The sequence below is a fragment of the Cuculus canorus genome, chromosome 7 (genome assembly GCF_017976375.1).
Source record: "Cuculus canorus isolate bCucCan1 chromosome 7, bCucCan1.pri, whole genome shotgun sequence".
Classification (NCBI taxonomy): Eukaryota; Metazoa; Chordata; class Aves; order Cuculiformes; family Cuculidae; genus Cuculus; species Cuculus canorus.
Genome location: NC_071407.1, coordinates 11,487,169 through 11,508,201, shown reverse-complemented (window position 1 = coordinate 11,508,201; position 21,033 = coordinate 11,487,169). Strand labels below are relative to the sequence as shown.

General features: G+C 39.3%; 1 protein-coding gene across 5 annotated transcripts in view; it reads right to left on the bottom strand.

The window, feature by feature from the left end:
• Positions 1-21,033, bottom strand: part of SORCS1 (sortilin related VPS10 domain containing receptor 1) — a 371,394-nt gene that overhangs the window by 86,815 nt on the left and 263,546 nt on the right. For all 5 annotated transcript variants that reach the window (XM_054071880.1, XM_054071875.1, XM_054071876.1 and 2 more), the window contains one exon: positions 12,963-13,036. In XM_054071880.1, coding sequence (XP_053927855.1) covers positions 12,963-13,036 — 74 coding nt within the window. The remainder of the gene's footprint in view (positions 1-12,962; positions 13,037-21,033) is intronic.

Sequence of the window (21,033 nt, the reverse complement as noted above, 5' to 3'; positions counted from 1 at the left end):
TGCCCTATTTACCACCAAAGCCTCAAATTTAGTGTTTCTAACTTGATACAACTGCCCACTCCAATACCTTTTGTGCACAGGGTCAATGCAAGCTGGTCAATGTACATTTCACAAGCTAAACAAGGAAAACTGCTGTGCATCCATTAGTTTATGAACCAAGCACCCTGCAAAGAACAGGCGTACAGATACACAACGCTCTGGGACCCAGCCAATTACTGATTTATCTCAGAAATTTCTCTAAACATAAACAGCAGTCCAAAACATTGCCATGCCCTCTTCTGAGCAACTTTTGTTAGCAATGCTGGCAGCACTTTCTTCTCATATTTTTTCAATTCTCTTATTCCCTTTGAGAATCCATTCTCAAAGACCAATCACTCGTATATCCCACAATTTTTTCTCCTTGCCATAGTCCATGTTTTCACTTCATGGTAAAATGCCAGCATGCCCTTTGTCCGTCCTTTTAATCTCAGGCTTTCTGTAATACTCCCTGAAATTTCAGTACACCAGGGATATGCTTGCAGCACTTTCTGCTGAATGGTGCCTATTGTATTTTTGTGATTAGCTTTTTGTGTTTCGTTGGTACAATTGTCTGAATGTTTTGAAAAAAGAAACACAGGAAAGAAAAATCTTTTGGGAAAATGAGGATTTAAAAAAGCCAAAGGGGGTACATACAAGGCAGTGACGTCACTGCCTTTAGGCAGGGGATTCTCACATTATGGAAAATGTAGGACTCCCCTAGTCCTATTACAAATTTCCTTCCTAAAATTTTAATCATCATCAAGCCTGTTAAAGTAGTCTGCACTGGAGAGCTCTGCAAATCAATCTCAGTGCCTACAGCTCAGTAATTGCTCTGAATGCAGATTCTACATCCACCGTGAGAAGCAGCACAGGGAAAAGACCCCAAATCATCCTCTGGTTTAGAACCACACTGAACTGAACAAAAGCAGCCTGGCACTGCCCGTTGCACAGTAAATGCTAGCTGGCATATTTCTGTAGTGACCGACCCCTTGTCATCTCTCTCTCTCTCTGAAACATTTCTAAAACCTTGGCTTCCTTGTCCCAAAAGCTCTTCTGAGCCAAGGAAATTCAATAGAGACCCTGTTATCCTGAGGTTTCCACCTCTTCTATCTTTTTGAACTTCTAGGGACAAAAGAAATTGTTTAGGGATACTGGGAACTGATGAGGCTTGTAAGGCAGACCACTCAGAACTGAAAAAAAGGCATCATTGTGAAGACAGCAAAAGCTTCCACTGAGTGCACTTCATCTCAAACTACCTTTTTTTTTTATAATCAAAGAACTTCAAGGACCAGACAATAAGGGCTCCATCTCAAGGGTTTGTGCATTCTAGAAAGTAGCTTTGGGTGCCTTTGTTTTTGGATACTTGACTTCAGACACAATTGTACCATGTCTAGGACTACATGCACCAAGAAACTGTATGGCAGAATTTTCATATGTATTCCTTGTACCACACATTCACACAGCAGCCAAAACCAACGGTCCTTTAAGCTAAGCAATAACAGACAACATTATTTTACAGAATCTTCAATGCAAATGGCCCAGAATGAAAGGCTGGAAAAACAGAAATGCTACTGTGCTCTTTTCACAGACACAACCAGTCAAAATGTTGTTCATTCTTGATGGCAGATAAACGACAAATAACAGCATGACTCTATTAAGGCTAGTGAAATGAGACCTATATGATATTGGCCATTTTGAGCTTATCAACATGGACTCAGAGTTGGTTAGAAGTGGCTACAATGCAATACCAAACAGAAAAGTGATACATAGCTTGGAAAATCCGGTTTGACCCCTCCTCATTAAAAATGTTCATTTGCCTCCATGCCCTCTCTTCCTTTCCCCCAAACTGTCCCAATTCTCTTTTTGGACATTAGAATTCAGTCACATTTGCAGATGACCTTGTGCTTAACACTATTTATTTTGAGATGGCTTCTGATGTTCACTATTCCTTCTTCACAGCTCTGATTAGAGCACACCTCCATCTCCACATATACTGCATTACACAGAAACACAAATTAGCTGCGATAGAGGTGGGAGAGAAAACATACTCTGAGAGATCCTTATGTCCAAGTTGCCCCATGAACATAAGTATTCTTTATCCTATCACAATAAAGCTATAAAGTTGCTCTGTTCAGCACATGATAATGGTTTTGTAATTCAATTATTCGTAAAATTTGCCTTTGGGGATTTATCTCCCTTTAGCCTCAGTATTCACACGAATCCCTTGCAGTAAATCTTGCCAAGGCAAAACCAGCTCCCTCAGTGCCTCTGGAACACATCCTGCCACTTCATGTTAAAAAATCAACAGCTTATTCCAACTAGTGAATGGCAGGTTTTCAGTTCTGTTTTAAAGGACATGATGAAAATAACAACAGTGGATGACGTTCAAGGAGTCCTCAGTAGCATCAAATTTTTGGTTCCACTGATGCTTCTATAATACTCTAAATCCTAATTGCCATTCATAAAAATAGTAACATGTAGTACTGAACAGGGAGCTTTTTGTCCAAAGATACAAAAGTACTTGACAATCAACCTTTAAGTAACCTTCCCTGCATGCTACCAATTTGTTCAAGACCTATGGAAAAGTACAAGACCAGCAGGACAAGAGAGAATAAGGGGTCGAATAAAATTTTTCTTCTCAGCTTTATAGATAAACTCCACTGATTAGGTGACGAGCATAGAGACCTCATTGATTTGAGTTGTTATGTGGCAGAGACAAAAATAGTGCCTGAGAGTTCTCTAGGCTCCTTTTTCTTTTACTACCATACTGTTTCCACAAGGACTTTGCAAATACTTTCTGCTCCTAGTTTGCTTGCAGAGGTCAATGATTCTACCCAAGAGAGCTTAGTGTGGGAGAGAATTCCTCTTGTTTCTTTAGTCAGTCCCTATTATGTGAAATTTCACAGATTTTACTATCCTGAAATGTACTTTAAAAATTGCTTTCTAGTTTCAACATCGCTTAACCATATTCTCCTGACATGTTTTAGAAACAAAGGGCCATATTCTAAATAAGCATAAATCAGTACTTTGTTTCTTCGTATCTGGCCAATAGTTCTCCCCTGACAATAATCTAATTAGATTTTCCCTGTTACATTTCTGAACTATTCTTTCTCATCAATTAGATGCAATGATATGATTTTGTTCAATTCAACTGGCAGCCACTGGACCAAATCCATCCTACGGTACGCTTTACTAGGTTTGTTACTTCTTCTCTAGAACTGGTGAAAACTAGCAGTGCAGTGAGTAAAGTGCAGCTTCTCCTAGTTGTGTCACCTCACAACACTGAACTAGAAAAACAGGTGGTTGTTGCTGCTAATACCAAACCGGATGAGCATGAAAATGAGGGTAGTGGTGTGATTTCCAGGCCATGGGGAGTCACTTCCAATCTCACCATTATTATTTACAACCCTAGAGTGGGATTATCCACAGCCTTCCACCCTACGATATACACACATCCCACAGCTTTGAGGACAGCAGCAAGCCAAGCCTTCTCCCTCACTGCAGTAATACCACAGCTCTCTGTGGGAAGCTCCAGAGAGAAAACTTGGCTAAAACTCTGCAACAGATCAGTGTGAATTCTCAGGGAGGAAGGGATCTATTGCTGGTAACACTAGAGTGGGAGGAATGTCTTAAAATGAGGATCGAAACTAAGTGGATAAAATTCAGTTACCAGGATTATATCCTGATTTTAAGATAGTCCTCCTGTCCCACATTTATCGGAGGAATTTTAAGACATGGCTTGAAGGAAGAGAAGGAGGAAGGTAGCCTTTAGTTATAGCATCTGAACTTGCCTCCCTGACAAAATGGACCAAACTTCTACTGCTTCTCTACTGGTACAGTCTACTAGGATCATAGTTTCCTGCTGTGCTAAGATGCATGTTTCTGGCATCCTGTAGTGCTGTGGTCCAGTCAATACGCTCCAGAGGAGGTCAGGAAGTCATTTACGGCAAGAATACAAAGTCTGCTCTAGTAAGATAGTACTGCTCATTGAACATATAACAGAAAATACCAACAAAACTTTCCTGACATAGATTTAGACAAATCCACAGCTAGCTTTACTAGGAAATTGCCTCACCTTCTCGAGGGCTGCCCTTTGTCAGTGCATACAGAGAAATCAGCTTCTGAGCACAACGCCTGTTGAAGACTGACATGTCCCAGGGTCCTGCACAACACTGCAGGCTTCTGCTGCTGAGTAACCCTCAAAAAACGATTTTGAAGCTGGTGTATGGATGCCCGCCTACTTCTGCACATCTTTAACAGGGGAAGTGGATAATGGGAAAGAAGTTGAAGCTCATGAGAGTCTGTACTCATTTGTAAAGTATCTCTGGGTGATTTTTTAAGATAAATCAACTGAATTGGAAAAACCAAAACACATCAATCTATGCATCTATGAGACTGGGACTTCTCAATCCCAAAAGGCTTATTCACCTCTTCTCCCTGTTCACAGCTGGAGGACAAGACTGTAAGGGGAGGAAGAGGGCGGAGTCAGGTCAAGATTCTATTCAGTTATGTCTTACAGGAGAACATATGAGTTATTATTTTACCCCCATCTTTAGAGTCACCGTAAGAACCAAACAGGGTTGAGAAAACTTTTTTCTCAAATGGTGGGGCTCTGCCAAACTGAGGATTTGGAATTGCAGAGTTATGTTTTGCTCTGACAATTCTTGATTTGATTATGAGTAACAAGTTCTCTCAAGAGACTACTGGGACCAGTAGGATCTGGTTATCGTAGACTCAGAGGACCAGAGGGATATCAGCCTCTGCTCTGTGACTTTGGACAGTTTCCTCAGCATTGTCCAGGAAAGGAAGACACGTAATTTGGATTTCAGTTTCTTAAGAACTAAAACTTATTATAAATCCAAAGAGTCTACATGAGCCTTTAACAGCAACAGAAAGAGGATGCTGTGTGTCCTTGATGACTCAGCATGGGGCAGGCAAGTTTGTATCTCTGGAAGCCAGACAGGAATAAAATCCTAATTCCCTGGATAAATCTCAGAGATTTCAGCCTTCATTGGTACCAAAGAGATAGAACTACATCAGGGTCCAGCTGTCTCAGAACTATAAGCAAAGGTTTTCACTAAATCCGTTGAAAAGCCAGTGGGATCTTTAGTCAATATTGTCAACAGAGAGCATGCTTCCTTGCACTCTGGCTGGCCAGGATGTAACACTGACCTTTAAGGTGACAAAATGGTAAATATCAGGGGCAGTGAATGGTGACAATGTGCTCTAATGTGTGTTACTCACCATCAGTAATGTTAGCAGCAGCATGGTAAGGGCCAAGGAAAGGCACGGTTGCAGATTTACTCTTCACTCTGGTTCATGGCAGTGTTTCTTGCCTGTGGCTCAACTGTATCTTTAGGCTAGCAGCCATGAAGCTGCCAAAAAACATTAGTAAGGTAAGAGCGGCCTTTGCTATAAAAGGCTCAGAACCTCACTCTTTCTCCCCAAATTTCTCTCAAACGTATGGTGTTCAATAAAAAAAAAAAAAAGGAAAGCAAGAAAAAAATCACTACTCTTGCTATTCCCCATCAGTCAATTGCTTAATTCAGATCTCCTGAAAGCTGTCATCGTCCCTCTGTGATGTGCTTCTCTGGCATGTGCCCATCTCCACCACACTCAAGCTATGAAATAAATCTAATTTTAATTATATTTCTAGTAAACTTCAACACATCGGGCACGGCTTGTGTGTTAGATCAAGCAGATGATTTTCTGGACAGCCTGTCACAATGTCCTTTGATTGCTATCTTTCCTGTTTGCCTCCAGCAGTTGCCCTGCAGTGATTAAAAGGTCTTGTTCAGCAATACAGAGCATCATTTGTAAACAGCTCAGATACCATGCCATTTAAATTGCCTCAGCCCACCTGGGTGGGCGTGCAATTCTCACCAAGCCAAGATCTGACAAGAACACTGGGACAGTTTGCCTGGCTTGCTCCAACAGCTTGAATATAATGAAGTTTTTAACAGCATCTTGACACTTTTTTCCCCTGATTTTCAGCTCTTTGAGTTGCTCCAATGAACACAGTCAGAGGTTTTAAAATACAGTCTCTAGCCTCCTCTGGAAAAGAAAAAATATATACGCTACAATTCCCCTCTGAAGATTAACTTTCTTCGCCGTTACTCATAAAAGAAACACAAATATAGCCCTATCTATTCATTCGTCCTTCCAGCTGCTTATCAGTTTATCTTTCCCCCTTTTCAATGTGTGTGCATATCTTTGTATTGTTTGAGGGGAAAGGTTGGTTGGCTGTTTTTTTGTTGTTTGGGTTTTTTTTTTAACAATGTTTGCATCCATTTTCTTCTCCTCATACTCAGAAAAAAAAAAAAAAAAGAGAGTGGAGACAGCAATATGTCTTCACCAAACGGACATATCTCCTGTAATTTCTTCATGAAACAATTAATGGACACATGACACTATTGGAAATGAAATATACTATGATATGTTCTTCTAATCAGCCTGTTACACCTATGTAGTGCATGAAAGCCCTGAGCTATATTTTTTTGTCTAATTAAGACAGTCAACTTAGAAGAACAGAATGGTTTGGGTTGGAAAGGACCTTTAGAGGTCATCTAGTCTGATACCTCCCCACAGGCAAGGACATTGTTCACTACATCTTGTTGTTCAAAGCTCCACACATCCTGACCTTGAACACTCTCAGGGATGGAGCATTGATGACTTATCTGGGCAACTGTCTCAACACTTTCAGAGTAAAGAATTTCTTACTTATGCCTAATATAAATCTACCCTATTTAAGTTTAAAGCTGTTCTCCCTTGGCCTATGACTACAGTCTCTGCACCACTACAGTCTCTCCATTTTTTTTATAAGCCCCCTGTAAGTATTGAAAGGCTGCAATAAGGTCTCAGAGCCTTTTCTAGGCTGAAAAACCTCAACTTTCTCAGCCTGTCCTCATAGGAGAGGTATTTCAGCCCTCTCATTATTAAAGCTCTGTGATCTTCTTGAAGTACAGAGTGGTATTTCTTTCGTATTTCTCCTATACGCTCCATGTGCGTCTGGATGCGATAATCAAATAAGTAAAAAAAAAATAAAATCAATAGCACTGAGTTAATGATTATAACTTGATGATATAATTTAGTAGTTGGGCTTTTCTAGTGTTCATTTTATGCTACTTTTTAAGATACTTTTATTATTTGGTTTTATTCCCCTCCTGCCCACTAAGTTTTTCAAGGTTATGTTATGAATAGAATTATCTGAGAATCTTTTCAGAAAATGTCTCATTTTGATTACAAAACATTGCATTTTGCAGACATTTTAATGTGCCTTTTAACTTATTGCTTTCATTTTTTTTTACAGCCAGTTTTTATTGTGACACCTTGACTTACTGACTTTCAGAAATTAATTCCTGGTTGAAAGACATGATTTGATCTGTTGACTAAAATAAAAATCGGTATTTTGGCCATACCAAACTACATAAACTCTGACTGTTTTTTTTTTTGCAGTGGCTGGTCATGAGTATTTGGATTTGCAAATCACAAGATATCATGACTGAAGTTTGACTAGATCACTAGACCACTTTAAAAAGTAAGAAAAATAAGTGAAGTAATTCCCAGTATGACTGATTGATCAATTCCATTCACAATTCTATTTGCTACAAATCAGTGTCATTGCCAGTAAAATTCCACCATAGGAATGTATGCTGAAAATTACCAAGTATCACACAAATAAACTCAAAATTATTTAGATAAAGCATTTATCCAACTCTTACAACCAGCATCTACTTCGTTCTCTTCCCCTAATGCCAACTACATTAGTAAACACTGTGCTATGAGCAGCAACCCATGTATATTAATTTGCTGTTTCTGTATTACCTTGCTGAACTAATATTGCTTAGAATACTCCTTCCAAGTAATTAGGGTATTTTCATAGAGCACAGTTCCAGAATTACTAAGCACCTTGATAACTTTCATGCATTTTGCTGTCACAGTACATTTAACAGTCAAATTTCAAGAACTTGCCAGAGAAATAATGAAAAACATGAAAACTGTTGATACAGTGAGGAACTGCAGTGCCTTGGTGTTGTATGCAGTGTGTATTCATAGAATCACAGAATCACCAGGTTGAAAAGGACCCACTGGATCATCGAGTCCAACCATTCCTAACACTCCCTAAACCATGCCCCTCAGCACCTCATCCACCCATCCCTTAAACACCTCCAGGGAAGGTGACTCAATCCCCTCCCTGGGCAGCTGTTCCAGTGCCCAATGACCCTTTCCGTGAAAAATTTTTTCCTGATGTCCAGCCTGAACCTCCCCTGGCGGAGCTTGAGGCCGTTCCCTCTTGTTCTCATCAGACGCGTAACATACGGTTGACTCTGAGTGAACTATGCTTTCCTCAGTGTACCACTTTCACTTATCTAGATTATGCAAACAGATATGTCGTAAGATACCCAAATTAAAGCAATTATTAGAAGTGTCAGTTTTACAGCAGCCCTTCACTTAAGTCTGCCCACACAATTGTGTCCTTACAACTGTTTAAAGAGGTAAAGAATTACAGATCCCTTTTTCTCTCCTTTTATTTTGCTTTGGGTTGGTTCTGGGTTTTTTTAAGGTAAGAAAACTCCAGTCAGGTTTGAGTTTATCTGCTCATTCCCCATCTGGTATCTTCCTCCACAGAATAACATTACAATTGCTCTCATCACAAATGTGGACATCAGGGCATCCCTCAGAGCTGCAGGTGGAAGTATGAAAAGGTGGAACACAGGAACTCTGAATAAACAAAGATTCTATTTCCATGTAAATGACTCTTCTTAATACAACATACAAAATATATATGAGCTACAAGGAGTCAAGTTGTCTCTACACAGAACATTTCCTCAGAGTTTTGCAGTAGGCATCAGCAGATTGCTTTAATGGTGCTCTTCAGGGGTTTAGATTTCCCTGGTATGGTAGTAGGAGGGGGTGTTTCACAGAGCAGCCAAAAATAAGCAAATAAAAAAGAAAAATCTCTTGGAAACAGATATAAGAAATGCAGCTGTAAATGCCACTACAGTTTCTTTGACAGCACTTGCAGGCATAGCCTTCTGAAGAGTAAAACTAACAATCTCAGTGGTGTTAGTTCACAAGACTTAAAATGACCCACAAACTATTTACAAGACCACATGACAGAGTAAAATAGCAACTAAAATATCAGACAGCAATCAGGAAAATATATCTCTGCTTTCATCAACCATTCAAATCCATTTAAAAGTCTTTAAAGTCTTGCAAATGTTCTTTGCCTGTCAAAAGAAGCAGCGTTAAGTAAATGCAGCCTCGAGAAGGCTTAATGCCAAAGGCTTTGCTTTGGGTCTTCCTGATCTTACGGAAGTCCCACTTTAGCTTGTCCTGGAAGAAGTCTGTATTAAAGCAACTCCTTAGCCTTCCTTAGATATCAGAATATAGCCTTCATTCTCTGCACAACACAGCTTTGTCCTGGATGATGCCCTCAAACCCATTTGAACCAGAGAAAGCAGCAGGAACATGAGAGATTATCCCCACAGTCTGCTCCCCTTGAAAAGCTGCGACTTCTGGACATTTTCCTTCACTATTCATTTCTGCTCTTAAGAATAACTGGAAGTCATTCTGACTTTTCAGGTTGATTAAACTGTGCATATTTCTAAGACTAAATGTATAATAATTAATTGAAAAAAGCCCAGAGAAACAACAGGGTACTATGCCAAACTCTACCCAACTTGTACCTCAGCACTGGCTACAGAGATGTTGCTGTGAAAGTCTGAACTTCAACTGTACATCTGCGTCCTTTTATGTCCCGGTTCTATTTTGCTTTTCTTGCACAGGGAGTTAGCCATGGGCATGCTCCAAGTGCAAAGGGCTGCCCCTCTGATTCAGCACTGTAGTGCCTATTTTGTCCTCAGGTACTTGGCTGAACAGAAATGGAAATGCATAGAAAAGCCCGGTGTTGCTCTTTGTCCTGTACAGGTTCTCAATCACACATGCACAGCTCTGTTTTCTACTATGGAATGTTTCAAGGGCAAAGAGTGTCCATATAATTGCAGCTAAGAGTATTTTTTTGTTCAAGGTGATGATGATCATAATAAATAAGCCAGAACAAGATGCAACACTGTCTCCACAAGTTGTATTATTTTTACTTTTGATAGCAGAAGTACAGTCAAGCTTACACTGAGGTGTGTTATGCAAGGGACATTTTGTTCAAGGTGAAAATACAGGCTTGTGGTTTCATGTTTTGTTTATGGCTGTAGGGAATTAGATGGGTGGTCGGAACATCTTTTCATCTTTTCAGCTTGCACTTTGCATTTGAAGCTCCAAGCCCGAGTTCTCTTATTTGTTAGGTTCTAAGAGTCACTCAAAGTTTGAGCTCCATGGAAAGGGAAAATGATAATTTTCATCATTATTCTTGTTGCAGGCATCTACCAGCTCAACTCCCACTAAACCACTACTGTAAGTAATGATGGAAAACTTTAAAAAGGTTTGGAGTGCAGTGCAGGAGACAGGGCTCCAGGAACAGGGACATTCTTTCCAGCTCTCTAACCCTCTTCAGTGAGTACAATTTTATTGGATGTCTCAAAGACTAGGTCCCTAGATTTCTAGGACTTTTCTGCTTTTATTAGCACAGAAAAAAAAAATAATAAAAGAGATGTATGGGGCTGTGTGTTTGCATCTGACATTTTGAAATCCTGTTAGGAGTCCTGTAGGAAAGAATTAGAAGTGATAAAAATATCTATGTGCCTGTTTATACAGACAGTCACACAAAAAACAAGTTTAAGATAAAAATGGAATTTAGTTTGTAAAAGCTTCAGCTAACACAAGTTCTGAGAAAGGATTAAAAAGCAGGAGTAGCAAATAAAACCTCTGCTACATCCTTTGTAGACCAAACATAAGTTCAACTTTGGAAGTAAATTTGACCTAGAGCTAATACTTCTTTAATAAATTAAAAGAAAATATTTGACTACACCACTCCTGAATCTTGATATGTTAAGAACCTGTGGGTTTGGCACAAACTTAGATTTTAGAAGCTTCTTCAGCTCCTCCTGAATTCAAGATGACTAATTAATCAAAAACTTCTCTTTTAAAGGCCATATTCACAGGACATGGGCCAACCTTTGATCTGCCTGCAATCAGAATCATGAGAAGAGAATCAGTTCACCAGACTTGCTGGGCAAATCTTTGATGACTAAAACGGAAGGAGATGAGACTCAAAATACAAAGGAATTCACTAACAGTGAAGAACTCCAGAATAAAGTTGGGACCTATATCTAGGAGTTCTTTTGCAGTACCTGTGGTCACTACAGGTGTTTGAATCCGAAGTCAAGTCATCCATTACAGACACTCTCATATACTAAAAATTGTGAGATGCTCAGATTCTATCCTAACCATGTAGGCTATGGCCCCAAGTGAATTCAGATACAAATTGTATAGCAGAGGTTAATGCAGCAAAGACTTAAACTTGCATTACTGACAAAGAGCTATGATACTTCTCTAGGGCAACTTGAGCATAAAACTTCCAAACATTTTGCCATTTCTGTAACTGACTGATCTTCGAGATTCAGCAAAGAAGAACTTACACACGACTGATTCATACAGTTTGAAATCTGACTGGCAATCTTGTACCGCTGCTCAGAAGCAATATTGCAGTGTGATTTAAGCTCATAATGAGCATTATGTGCCTAGTTCAATGCTCATTAACTTGCTCTCTTCCAAGGACTGAAATATGTCTAACAGCAGTTAGAAGCATAAGACCAGCCACTGAAGGACGTTCCCTGTTACCCATAGCAGAAATGCTGGTATCCTCCAAGACTTAAGTCTTTGGCCCCCACTGGCAGCAGGACCAGAATGATCTCTTCTTTGTGTTTGATGCAAAAGCAAACAAAATTGTGTCAGAGTTGCACTTGAACTCAAAATATTTACAGGAAATTGCAGAACTTTCCCTTCCAAATCAATGTTTTCTTTATTCTATTATTCAGCATTTTTTTTAATATATATATTCCTGCACCTGGGTTGGGGCAATCCCCATTCTCAGTATACGATGGGGGAGGATGTGATTGAGAGCAGCCCTGCAGAGAAGCACTTGGGGGTGTTGGTCGATGTCGGCCGGCTTGACAAGAGCCGGCAATGTGCGCTCACAGCCCAGAAGGCCGACCACGTCCTGAGCTGCATCAAAAGAAGTGTGGCCAGCAGGGTGAGGGAGGGGATTCTGCCCCTTTATTCCTCTCTTGTGAGACCTCCTCTGGAGTACTGTGTCCAGTTCTGGAATCCTCAACATCAGAAGAATATGGAGCTATTGGAACTGGTCCAGAGCAGGGCTACAAAGATGATCAGAGGGCTGGAGCACCTTTGCTACGAGGACAGACTGAGAGAGTTGGGCTTGTTCAGCCTGGAGAAGAGAAGGCTCAGAGGAGACCTTATAGTGACCTTCCAGTGCCTGAAGGGGCTACAGGAAAGCTGGAGAGGGGCTATTCATAAAGACTTGTGGGGATAGGACCAGGGGGAATGGGTATAAACTGGAGAGGGGCAGATTTAGACTGGACATTAGGAAGGATTTCTTCACCATGAGTGTGGTGAGACGCTGGAATAGATTCCCCAGGGAGGTTGTGTCTGCCCCATCCCTGGAGGTGTTCAAGGCCAGGTTGGATGGGGCTTTGGGCAGCCTGATTTAGTGGGAGGTGTCCCTGCCCATGGCAGGGGAGTTGGAACTAGATGATCTTTAAGGTCCCTTCCAACCCTAACTATTCTTTGATTCTGTGATTCTATGATTTTTCAGTTGTGAATTATTCTTAGATCAAAGATCCCATTTCAGTGCTGTATAAACACATAACAGGAGGAACAGCATCCCTTTCACACCAGTTCTAAATTAATCTCAACAAGTCAGCAGTGCTGATTGCATCGAACCATGTTGCCTTCAATCACTCATTTCAACATCTCTGTACATATAAGGAATCCATGCCTAGGAACTTAGGAAGAGGTTTTGCCCTTACCAGTAGAACCTGTTTGGTGCAACTCCCTCGTGAAGAAGCAGCCATCTTCTGCCAAACTCCACGGAACTGAATAGCTGGGGACAAAAACAAACAGTCACGAATCACAGTAAAACACAAAACTTGTAAGACAGTGACTTGTACTTTTACTTCCTCCAGTCTCAAAGGAACACTCACGGGGAAGCTGAAAAGTCTCTGCAATACCTTTTATCGGCAGAGGCAAAACCAAGCAGTGCAACATGGGTCACAACTGGTATTACCTGAGGGACCACTGTCTCAGTACATCCAACAACCTGCTGTGACTGAAAACCCATCACCTACGTCTTCATGGCACTCCCAGGTAATAAAACTGTGTAGTGTGGGAAAGCTGTTGATTACTTCTTTAAACTCATGGTGGACACCAAATATACAGCATAACACAGCAGTCTGATATCCTAGCTTGGCTCTCACAAAAGACAGGCATGATTGCTTTCCTTGATATTATGTTAGAAGGCCATTCCCTTTCCAGTTACCAGTAGTGTAATCTAGACAGCTTGTTCAATTTGGCACCAGAAAAAGTGCTCTAATGCGTCCAGACTTCTCTTGCAGAACTGAACGAGCTACTCGTATCATGGAAACCTGCAATTCTTCCTGTGTTCCTGCTGTCCTTCTCCTGCAAACGTGACACCTTTTTCTTGTCTGGTTACACAAACAATAACCAAATACATCAATCATTTCAGAAAATCTTTCCACAATAAATACCAAATCAGACTGAGAAAGGTCAGCAAAAAGGCACGTTATGGGTATTATAAAAACTTTGACACATCTTTGTGGAATGATATACAAATGTTACTGCTATTGAACACTTATAAACAGCTGCTCTCCATAAATGCTGCCATCAGGTAATTCTCAGAGGGACAGTACAGGGAAGGATCACTTGGCTTCTGTCTTTCCTTTGCTTTATTTAACTTCAAATTTCTCATATGGAAACACTGAGGCAGTCAGCCCTATAGTTTTCTTGATGATTCATCCTATTTCTCCTCTTTTTCCTGACTTCCTCAGTCACCTTTTCTGACAAGAAAGATGGTTGGACCCCTTTTTTGAAATGTGATTTGCCTTTTCATGACACCAGTTTAGGGATCTTGCGTAAAATGCAATCTGAATTTTGATGTGCAAATCTTGACTATTTTTTTTTTTTTAGCAAATCCACTGTCGTGGTAGTAGATTGGCACTGAAGAGAAAGATGGATGCCTGTGAGAATAACTGAGAAGCTGATTTTAAAGCTTTGCGTTGATCAGAAAGATGACTTTAATGTATTTTAAGAATTAAGAGATTGGGATGCAAGAAACATCTACCGATGAAGAGATCTACTTCTTACTGTGCATTACATTCCCAATGCAAACTCTTACATCCCTCAGCTTCACTGCCGTAAAACCTTGGAAGGATGTGGAGAAACTAATTACAATAGCTTTCCGGTAAACAGTAGACTGATATATGTTGAAATCTACTTTAAAATATGAAACTTAAAAATTCACCTCTTTTTCTCATCTCCTTGGCTCTTAAGCACTGTCAAAGAAGAGAGAGGGAAGAAGGCATAGGGGATGGACGACAACAAGGGTAAGAAAAGACAAAACAGTTTTGCTTTGCTGATAGAAAGGCATCTGCTTTTAAAACTTCAGTGGTGAGTCTGCTATTTTTTCCTTGAGTAGGAGATTCTAGATACACATTTATTTGAAAATTTAGTAGAGGAGACCCTAAGTATACTTAACAAGAATTTTGTTTTTGAAAATTAAAGAAAATATTTTGGAACATTTATATTACTTTTGTAAAATGCTTTGAGGTGACCTAATCAAGAACTTTGCCATTACAGGAGGTATTTTTCCTCCTTCACATTCAAAATCCATTTCTAGAACTGCTTTTGTAATTGCACTAGAAACAAAAACATAATAACAATAAGCTACTGTCAGTCTCTCTCTCTCTCTCTCTGATTTTCCCTTTCATGATAAAGTAATTTCTTCAGTGCCAAGTAATATGTCTTTGACACACAGCAATTTAAGTTTTAATAAAGTTCAGATCATCCTGTAATTAAGAACAGGGAGCAATCCAAACAACTCAGTAAACACCTCTGTGTTTCCTGACCAGGGATATATAGGATGCAAGGTTTCCAAGGACGCTGTTGTTCACATGGCTGAAATCACCACAGTAAATCTCGGTTTCCTCCTTTGGTATCTCTTACTCTACTCCCCCTCTAGTTTCCCTGAGCCTTTCAGTAGGTTATCTCCTCTCTGAATTTGCTGGTGATAATAACAGTATCCAGAACGAATTAATTACGGCCTGAAAAGCTTCCTCTGTGCTGGTGTAGTATCCTTCTTCGTGCTCCAGTCCCGCAGCAGTGCCAGGCGGTCAGATGGCCCCAGTACCACAGATTCCCTCCGGCTCTTTCAGCACTGCTCTTCACAGGGGGGCTGTTCACCTGGTGCCTCCAGCAGCTTCCTCAGCAGAGCAGAAGCTGGGGTGCTGCCCAGCACCTTAGGGACCCTGCTTTCTTTTAGAATGAGACAGGTGATTTAGGCAAAACATGGAGAAATGTTAGACTTCGTAAGTTTGTTTTAAAGGGAAGAAATGGATATAGCGATTCTACTGTCAAGACTGGCCTCTCAAATTAGAAGCCAGTGCCCAGGAGGCTGGAGAGAACAGGCAACAGCTCCCTGGGAACCCATACCCAGAGCTCTCATTGCCTTTGATGAGCCACTTTAATAACCAGGCTTTAGAATGTTTTTAGTCCATTGCCATTATCTCAGCACCAATCTCAGCCTTTACTGACTCACAGCAGAACAAGCAGCCCTAATGTATCTTTAGCAAAGGGTGAATTCCTCACTTCATGTATCACTTCCCAGAGAAATTAAAAAAAAATCCTTTGCAGCAAGGAATTTTTCATATGTTTTATTCTTAGTATTATTCATTTCAGACTCAGTTTATTTAGTTGGACCAGAACAAAAAAAAACCAATAATATTTGGAGGCTAGGTTTTTGTCAAATATCCATGATGATACAGCTGGGATTATTTTTCCCCATTTAGCAACTATAGTCCTTGTATGGATATTTTTTAAACCCAGCATCATATTTTGTTGTTGTTACAAAAGCCCTCTCTCTCCTGGGACTTCTTGTGACAACTCATGCATGCTGTCCCTTCAGAGATGACATTTTATTTTCTTTGGCAAGCACCACTGTCTGACGACAATTTTCATTATTAGATTGAAATTAGATAATGTCTTTGCTACACTTCTTTCTCCACAGCAAATAGAAAAGGAACTTATTACAATTTCAATGTATGTTTTCATCTGAGGGACAAGTAGCGATCTGACATTTCTGTTTCCACTGAGACAAAACTGTAAGAAGTATAAATTCTACATTGATCTCTCAGATCTGACCCTTGTCTATCAGGAAATAATTCTCTTCTCTTCTCTTCTCTTCTCTTCTCTTCTCTTCTCTTCTCTTCTCTTCTCTTCTCTTCTCTTCTCTTCTCTTCTCATTTTTCTGAGTACTTAACATTCATTAACAGTCTGGTTTTGCTTTGTTTTGCTTTTTTAAATCCTAACATTCTGTGAAGTAGAAACCTACCACTTACCTCTATTAGATGGGAAAACAGAAATGCAAGGGAAAAGGAAAGGCTGTCCTGAGGTTACAAATACCTTCTGAGGCTGAGCAGGGATCCCAATAAACACTCTGAACTGCAAGGCAATCTCCCATCTATAGAAAGAGTCCTCTCATAACATGACACTACTATTTTTTGGAGTAGGAAAAGCCGACAACTGAAATCCAAACCTGTGTGAGAGGCACAAGAACTGTTCAGGTACTTCATAATGATGGCACAAGCTTCATCTTAAAAGCCTTTGAGATAGCTGTGTAACAGCAGGATACAGTTGCTATGTAATCTCCTCTTTCCTGCCTAATTTCCTGATCTTTCTAGGGCTAAAAGACTAGACTTTTTAGACTTTTTTTTTTTTTTTTTGCATTTCTGGATAAGGTAATTGATAACGCCTTTAATCTCAGGCAGTAAAAACATTCTTTTACATATAGATATTTTTAAAAACAAAAAAATGTTGTTTGTAAGGATAACTTTCCTGAAGTCTAATAAAAATGCAGAAGAAAACTGAAATACCATCATATTTGAAAACCAGCATTAATACCAACAAAGTCAGTATTAAAATGTATGTAATACAGACATAAAACACATATAAATACATCTTATACATAGCTTATATAATTGGATTACCAAAAAAGGAATCTAGAAGGTAATCAGCTCCTTCAACAGTTCTTCCAATGGACATGTCTTAGTAAGCAATATCTCTAATAAAGAAATACTGTAAAGAACACAATCTTCTCACCATTTTATAGATAAAGGTTGCTTATCTCCACTGAAAAACTATAGAGAAACTTTAACATGTAACATACAGACTCATCCGTAAAACACCTCTCCTAAAGGGATTGTGTGGGAGTCACAAGTGCTATAAAACTTCAGACCTTGATTCACTTTTATGGAGCTAAAACAAATGACACAACTGAGGATTCACCTCTCTCTTTAATTTACCAGCAGTCTCATTTGGCTTTATACTTTTTATTTTATTAGTTCATATTCATTTTACAAATTTCAAAACCAATAGCTTCAATATGAGCTTTGAGGGCCTAAAGTTCTGTAGGCATCAGAGAAATCTGATTAATTCTGATGTAATCACCAACACTATGAGATTGTGACCTCCAGGACTCCGTTTGTCTATCTGGTTTTGACTGAGTTATGAAGTTCAGATCCTCTGACATAAATTCACACTTTTAGGACAAATGAATTGAGCTGTTAATAGTTTTAATAAAGTATTTTACTTGTATATGCATTTTAATAAAACTGTACCATGCACAATTTGTTTTCCTTACAAATACCATACTTTCCCTGAGATCTTCCCAGTCAAAAATCTGGCTCTTACGAGGCCGTTGAATTGTTCATCTGGCTGTTGAATCTGATGTGTAAGAAAGCAGTCCTACCCAGTTCCAACAAGCTCTGTACTCCCCAGTGTCAGTGGATGACTCGGCTACCTGCATACTCATCAAACTCACCATACCGAAAACTTACGCTTCGTAATCTATATATCATCCAAGAAGACAGAGAAACATTTCTTCATTTAACATCTGACTTTGAAAGCAAGGTTACACATACCAACTAATGAGAAACTGAATGACTCACCAATTCTAATACAATGCCCCTTGCAGGGTCATTATCCCAGTCAAGACCTACCACCGCTCCTTCTGTTCTCAAGAGATTAATTTTCCCAGCCAAAGTTTTCTGTCACATAAGAAATCCTTCATAGTTTCAGCTTCATTTGAATGCCTATACAAATTGGTGCAGATATGATTGACTCAAAGTACCCATGATGTTTCATCATTCAGCGCTTAAACTAATTGGATATTCTGATTAAATATTCGGTTCTGATGCTTTTTCACATGCTGATCTTGAATCATGTGGTAGTTCCACATGCTTCCTGTGCCAATGAGGGTATTCAATTTTATGCACTGATTTCATCTCATGCATGTGGAAATTTGGAATCTGCCTAAGGAAAAAAAAAGGTGATTTAAATTGCATGCCAGAAGTATCACGAGGGAAATACTTGGAGAAAGCTAGTGGTTCCCATTATTTTTCTTTCGCTTACAACATTTCCCCTAAAATACTATCATGGAACACAACATGGAGTCTAAGTTTATTTGTTGATTGGATTTATCAACTTTGGCATTCTTATATTCATAAAAGAAAAATCTCTCTTTCTCTCACCTCTAGTTTCCATGAAAGCTCCACTCATCCTTCCTGGACACAGATCTGGCCAAAGCAATTCAACCTACACTAAAGTATTGAACTGAAAAAAAAAATATGCAACTGGAAATCCAGCTCAGAACACCTTCAAAAGCATCGGGTTTGATTCAAATTCACCTCTAATTCCCTCAGCTCCTACTGGTCAAATGCCCTGACAGTTTCTTCACATATGCTGACTTGGCTCTTACACTTCCTGGTGTTTCTATGAGATGACTAATAGTAACCCTGTTGTTGGTGTTTCATCTTCACCCCTTCAAATAGAATTTATTTACACAAGAAAACACCAAACACTAGTGTACCTAAAACACTGATGAGTCATATGGAGATATTTAGAGATCGTTTCTTCCTCATCTTCAGTATATTTTTTTTTTAATTTATCTCAATTTCACTGAAGAATACAACATTCCAAAATCACAATTTAGCTCTAAGTAGAAACATAACAGTCAAACTGGACGAAGACAACTCCTTCTGAAGATGCAACAATATAATTTGAAAAAAATGCAGGCAAGCCCTTCTTCCCATCTGCATTCATTTATATTAAGTTTATTGCTGATAAATTGCATTCTACTACCACTGCAGGTGTATGTGAAGAAATTCTAGTCTTCTAAAAAGTTTCAGTCATTACTCTCATTGTTCATATGGACATTATTCAAATGTTATTCAACTGTGAAATACCATATTTAGAACTAATCTAAAACCTTCAGGAAATCAAAGAGCAATAGGATAGACATCATATGGATCGCTTCAAGTCAGTGATGAGCTACTTAAATTAAGTCTCTCTGCAACTCCTTTTACTTTCTATGTGGTGTGCAGAAAAGAATGGGTTTTGTGCATCAGGTAAGGATTTAAGATTGAACATGTTTAAATAGGTATAGATGATCATCCTTTATGATCTTTTAGACCTTTATGCCCTTGAATTTACCTGCTGGATGAAAAAAAAATTATCACAGTGGGAAAGAATTTTCCACACTGGCACTACAGACATCTCAAAAAGTGAGAAAGACTCAACAGGGACTTGGACGCACATATGTTCCCAACATGCATCCAATGCAGCTAACTTTGGTATCAAAGTACTTTAAATTTAAAGAAAATAAATGTACACGGCATTTCTTCTTCAGAGCAGTCAAAGCTTGGGAGGTATGCTGCTATTCCCTGAATCACACTATTCTTCATTTAGAAGAGACATGGAATAGACTTTTCTCCTCCAACACTGAATTTAATAGAATAATACGTTTTGTATAAACAAAGAATCTGAAATTGTGCATGGTACTTCCTCCCTAAAAGACAGCATAAGACTCATGATCCAGGACACAAAAATGGACTACAGGGCTGACATTTACTTCCTTGGTTTCTGATCTAATTGTAGGTAACAGTGTTAAGATGCTTAATAGCTTTGAAGCAATAAAGTTCACAGGACACTGTATAGACTTTGAACATTTTAAGTTGCAGCAATGCATTAAAAATGCCATGCAGAAGCCACCAATACGGATACTCAATAATTAGTGTTTATTGAATGCTGGTGGAAACACATCAGATTGAGAAAGCTTTTGTATACCTGCTTCAAAGCCCATTCAAATATCACTGAGAAATCTGTGACTACTTTTGCTAATAAACCACATACTGCTGTCATGTAGACTTGTTCGGTATGGTCTTAACACATCAATGTCTTTCGTGCATGTTTAGCAGATCAAAGCATCTTGTAGATGACCCTCAGCACTTTTCCAACCTATCCCTCAGTAACTCCACACATTCTCAGATATGAGCCACGTCAGCTGGTGTTTTGGTTTTGTGGCAGTTAGCAAGCAAGTGTATTAGCATGATGTCTCCAGTGCTTTCAAATCACATGTCAAATAAGTGGAAAGGAAACACATTTTTGCCAGCAGATATTTACAGGATTCTGCCTGTCATATATATTTTAAAGCCAGAAGGAACCGTTAGTATCATCAGTTTGTTCTCCTAACAGATGCAGCAGAAGCTTTACCACTACCTCAAGCAGTAGAAAGAATTATTCAGATCCACAACTGATGGCTGAAATAGATTGTATTAGTTGGAAAGACATCCAATCACAGTTCCAAGGGATGATGAATTTACCAATCCAATTAGTATGCTGTCCTCAAGGTTAATTCCCTTCTTTGTTAAGAAATACTATCTCTGTAACTGGTAGCAGGGTGTCCAACACTTGCCTTCCATTATGTTGTAAATTTACTAGGTAGGTTCATATTGTTTAGATAACTGCATT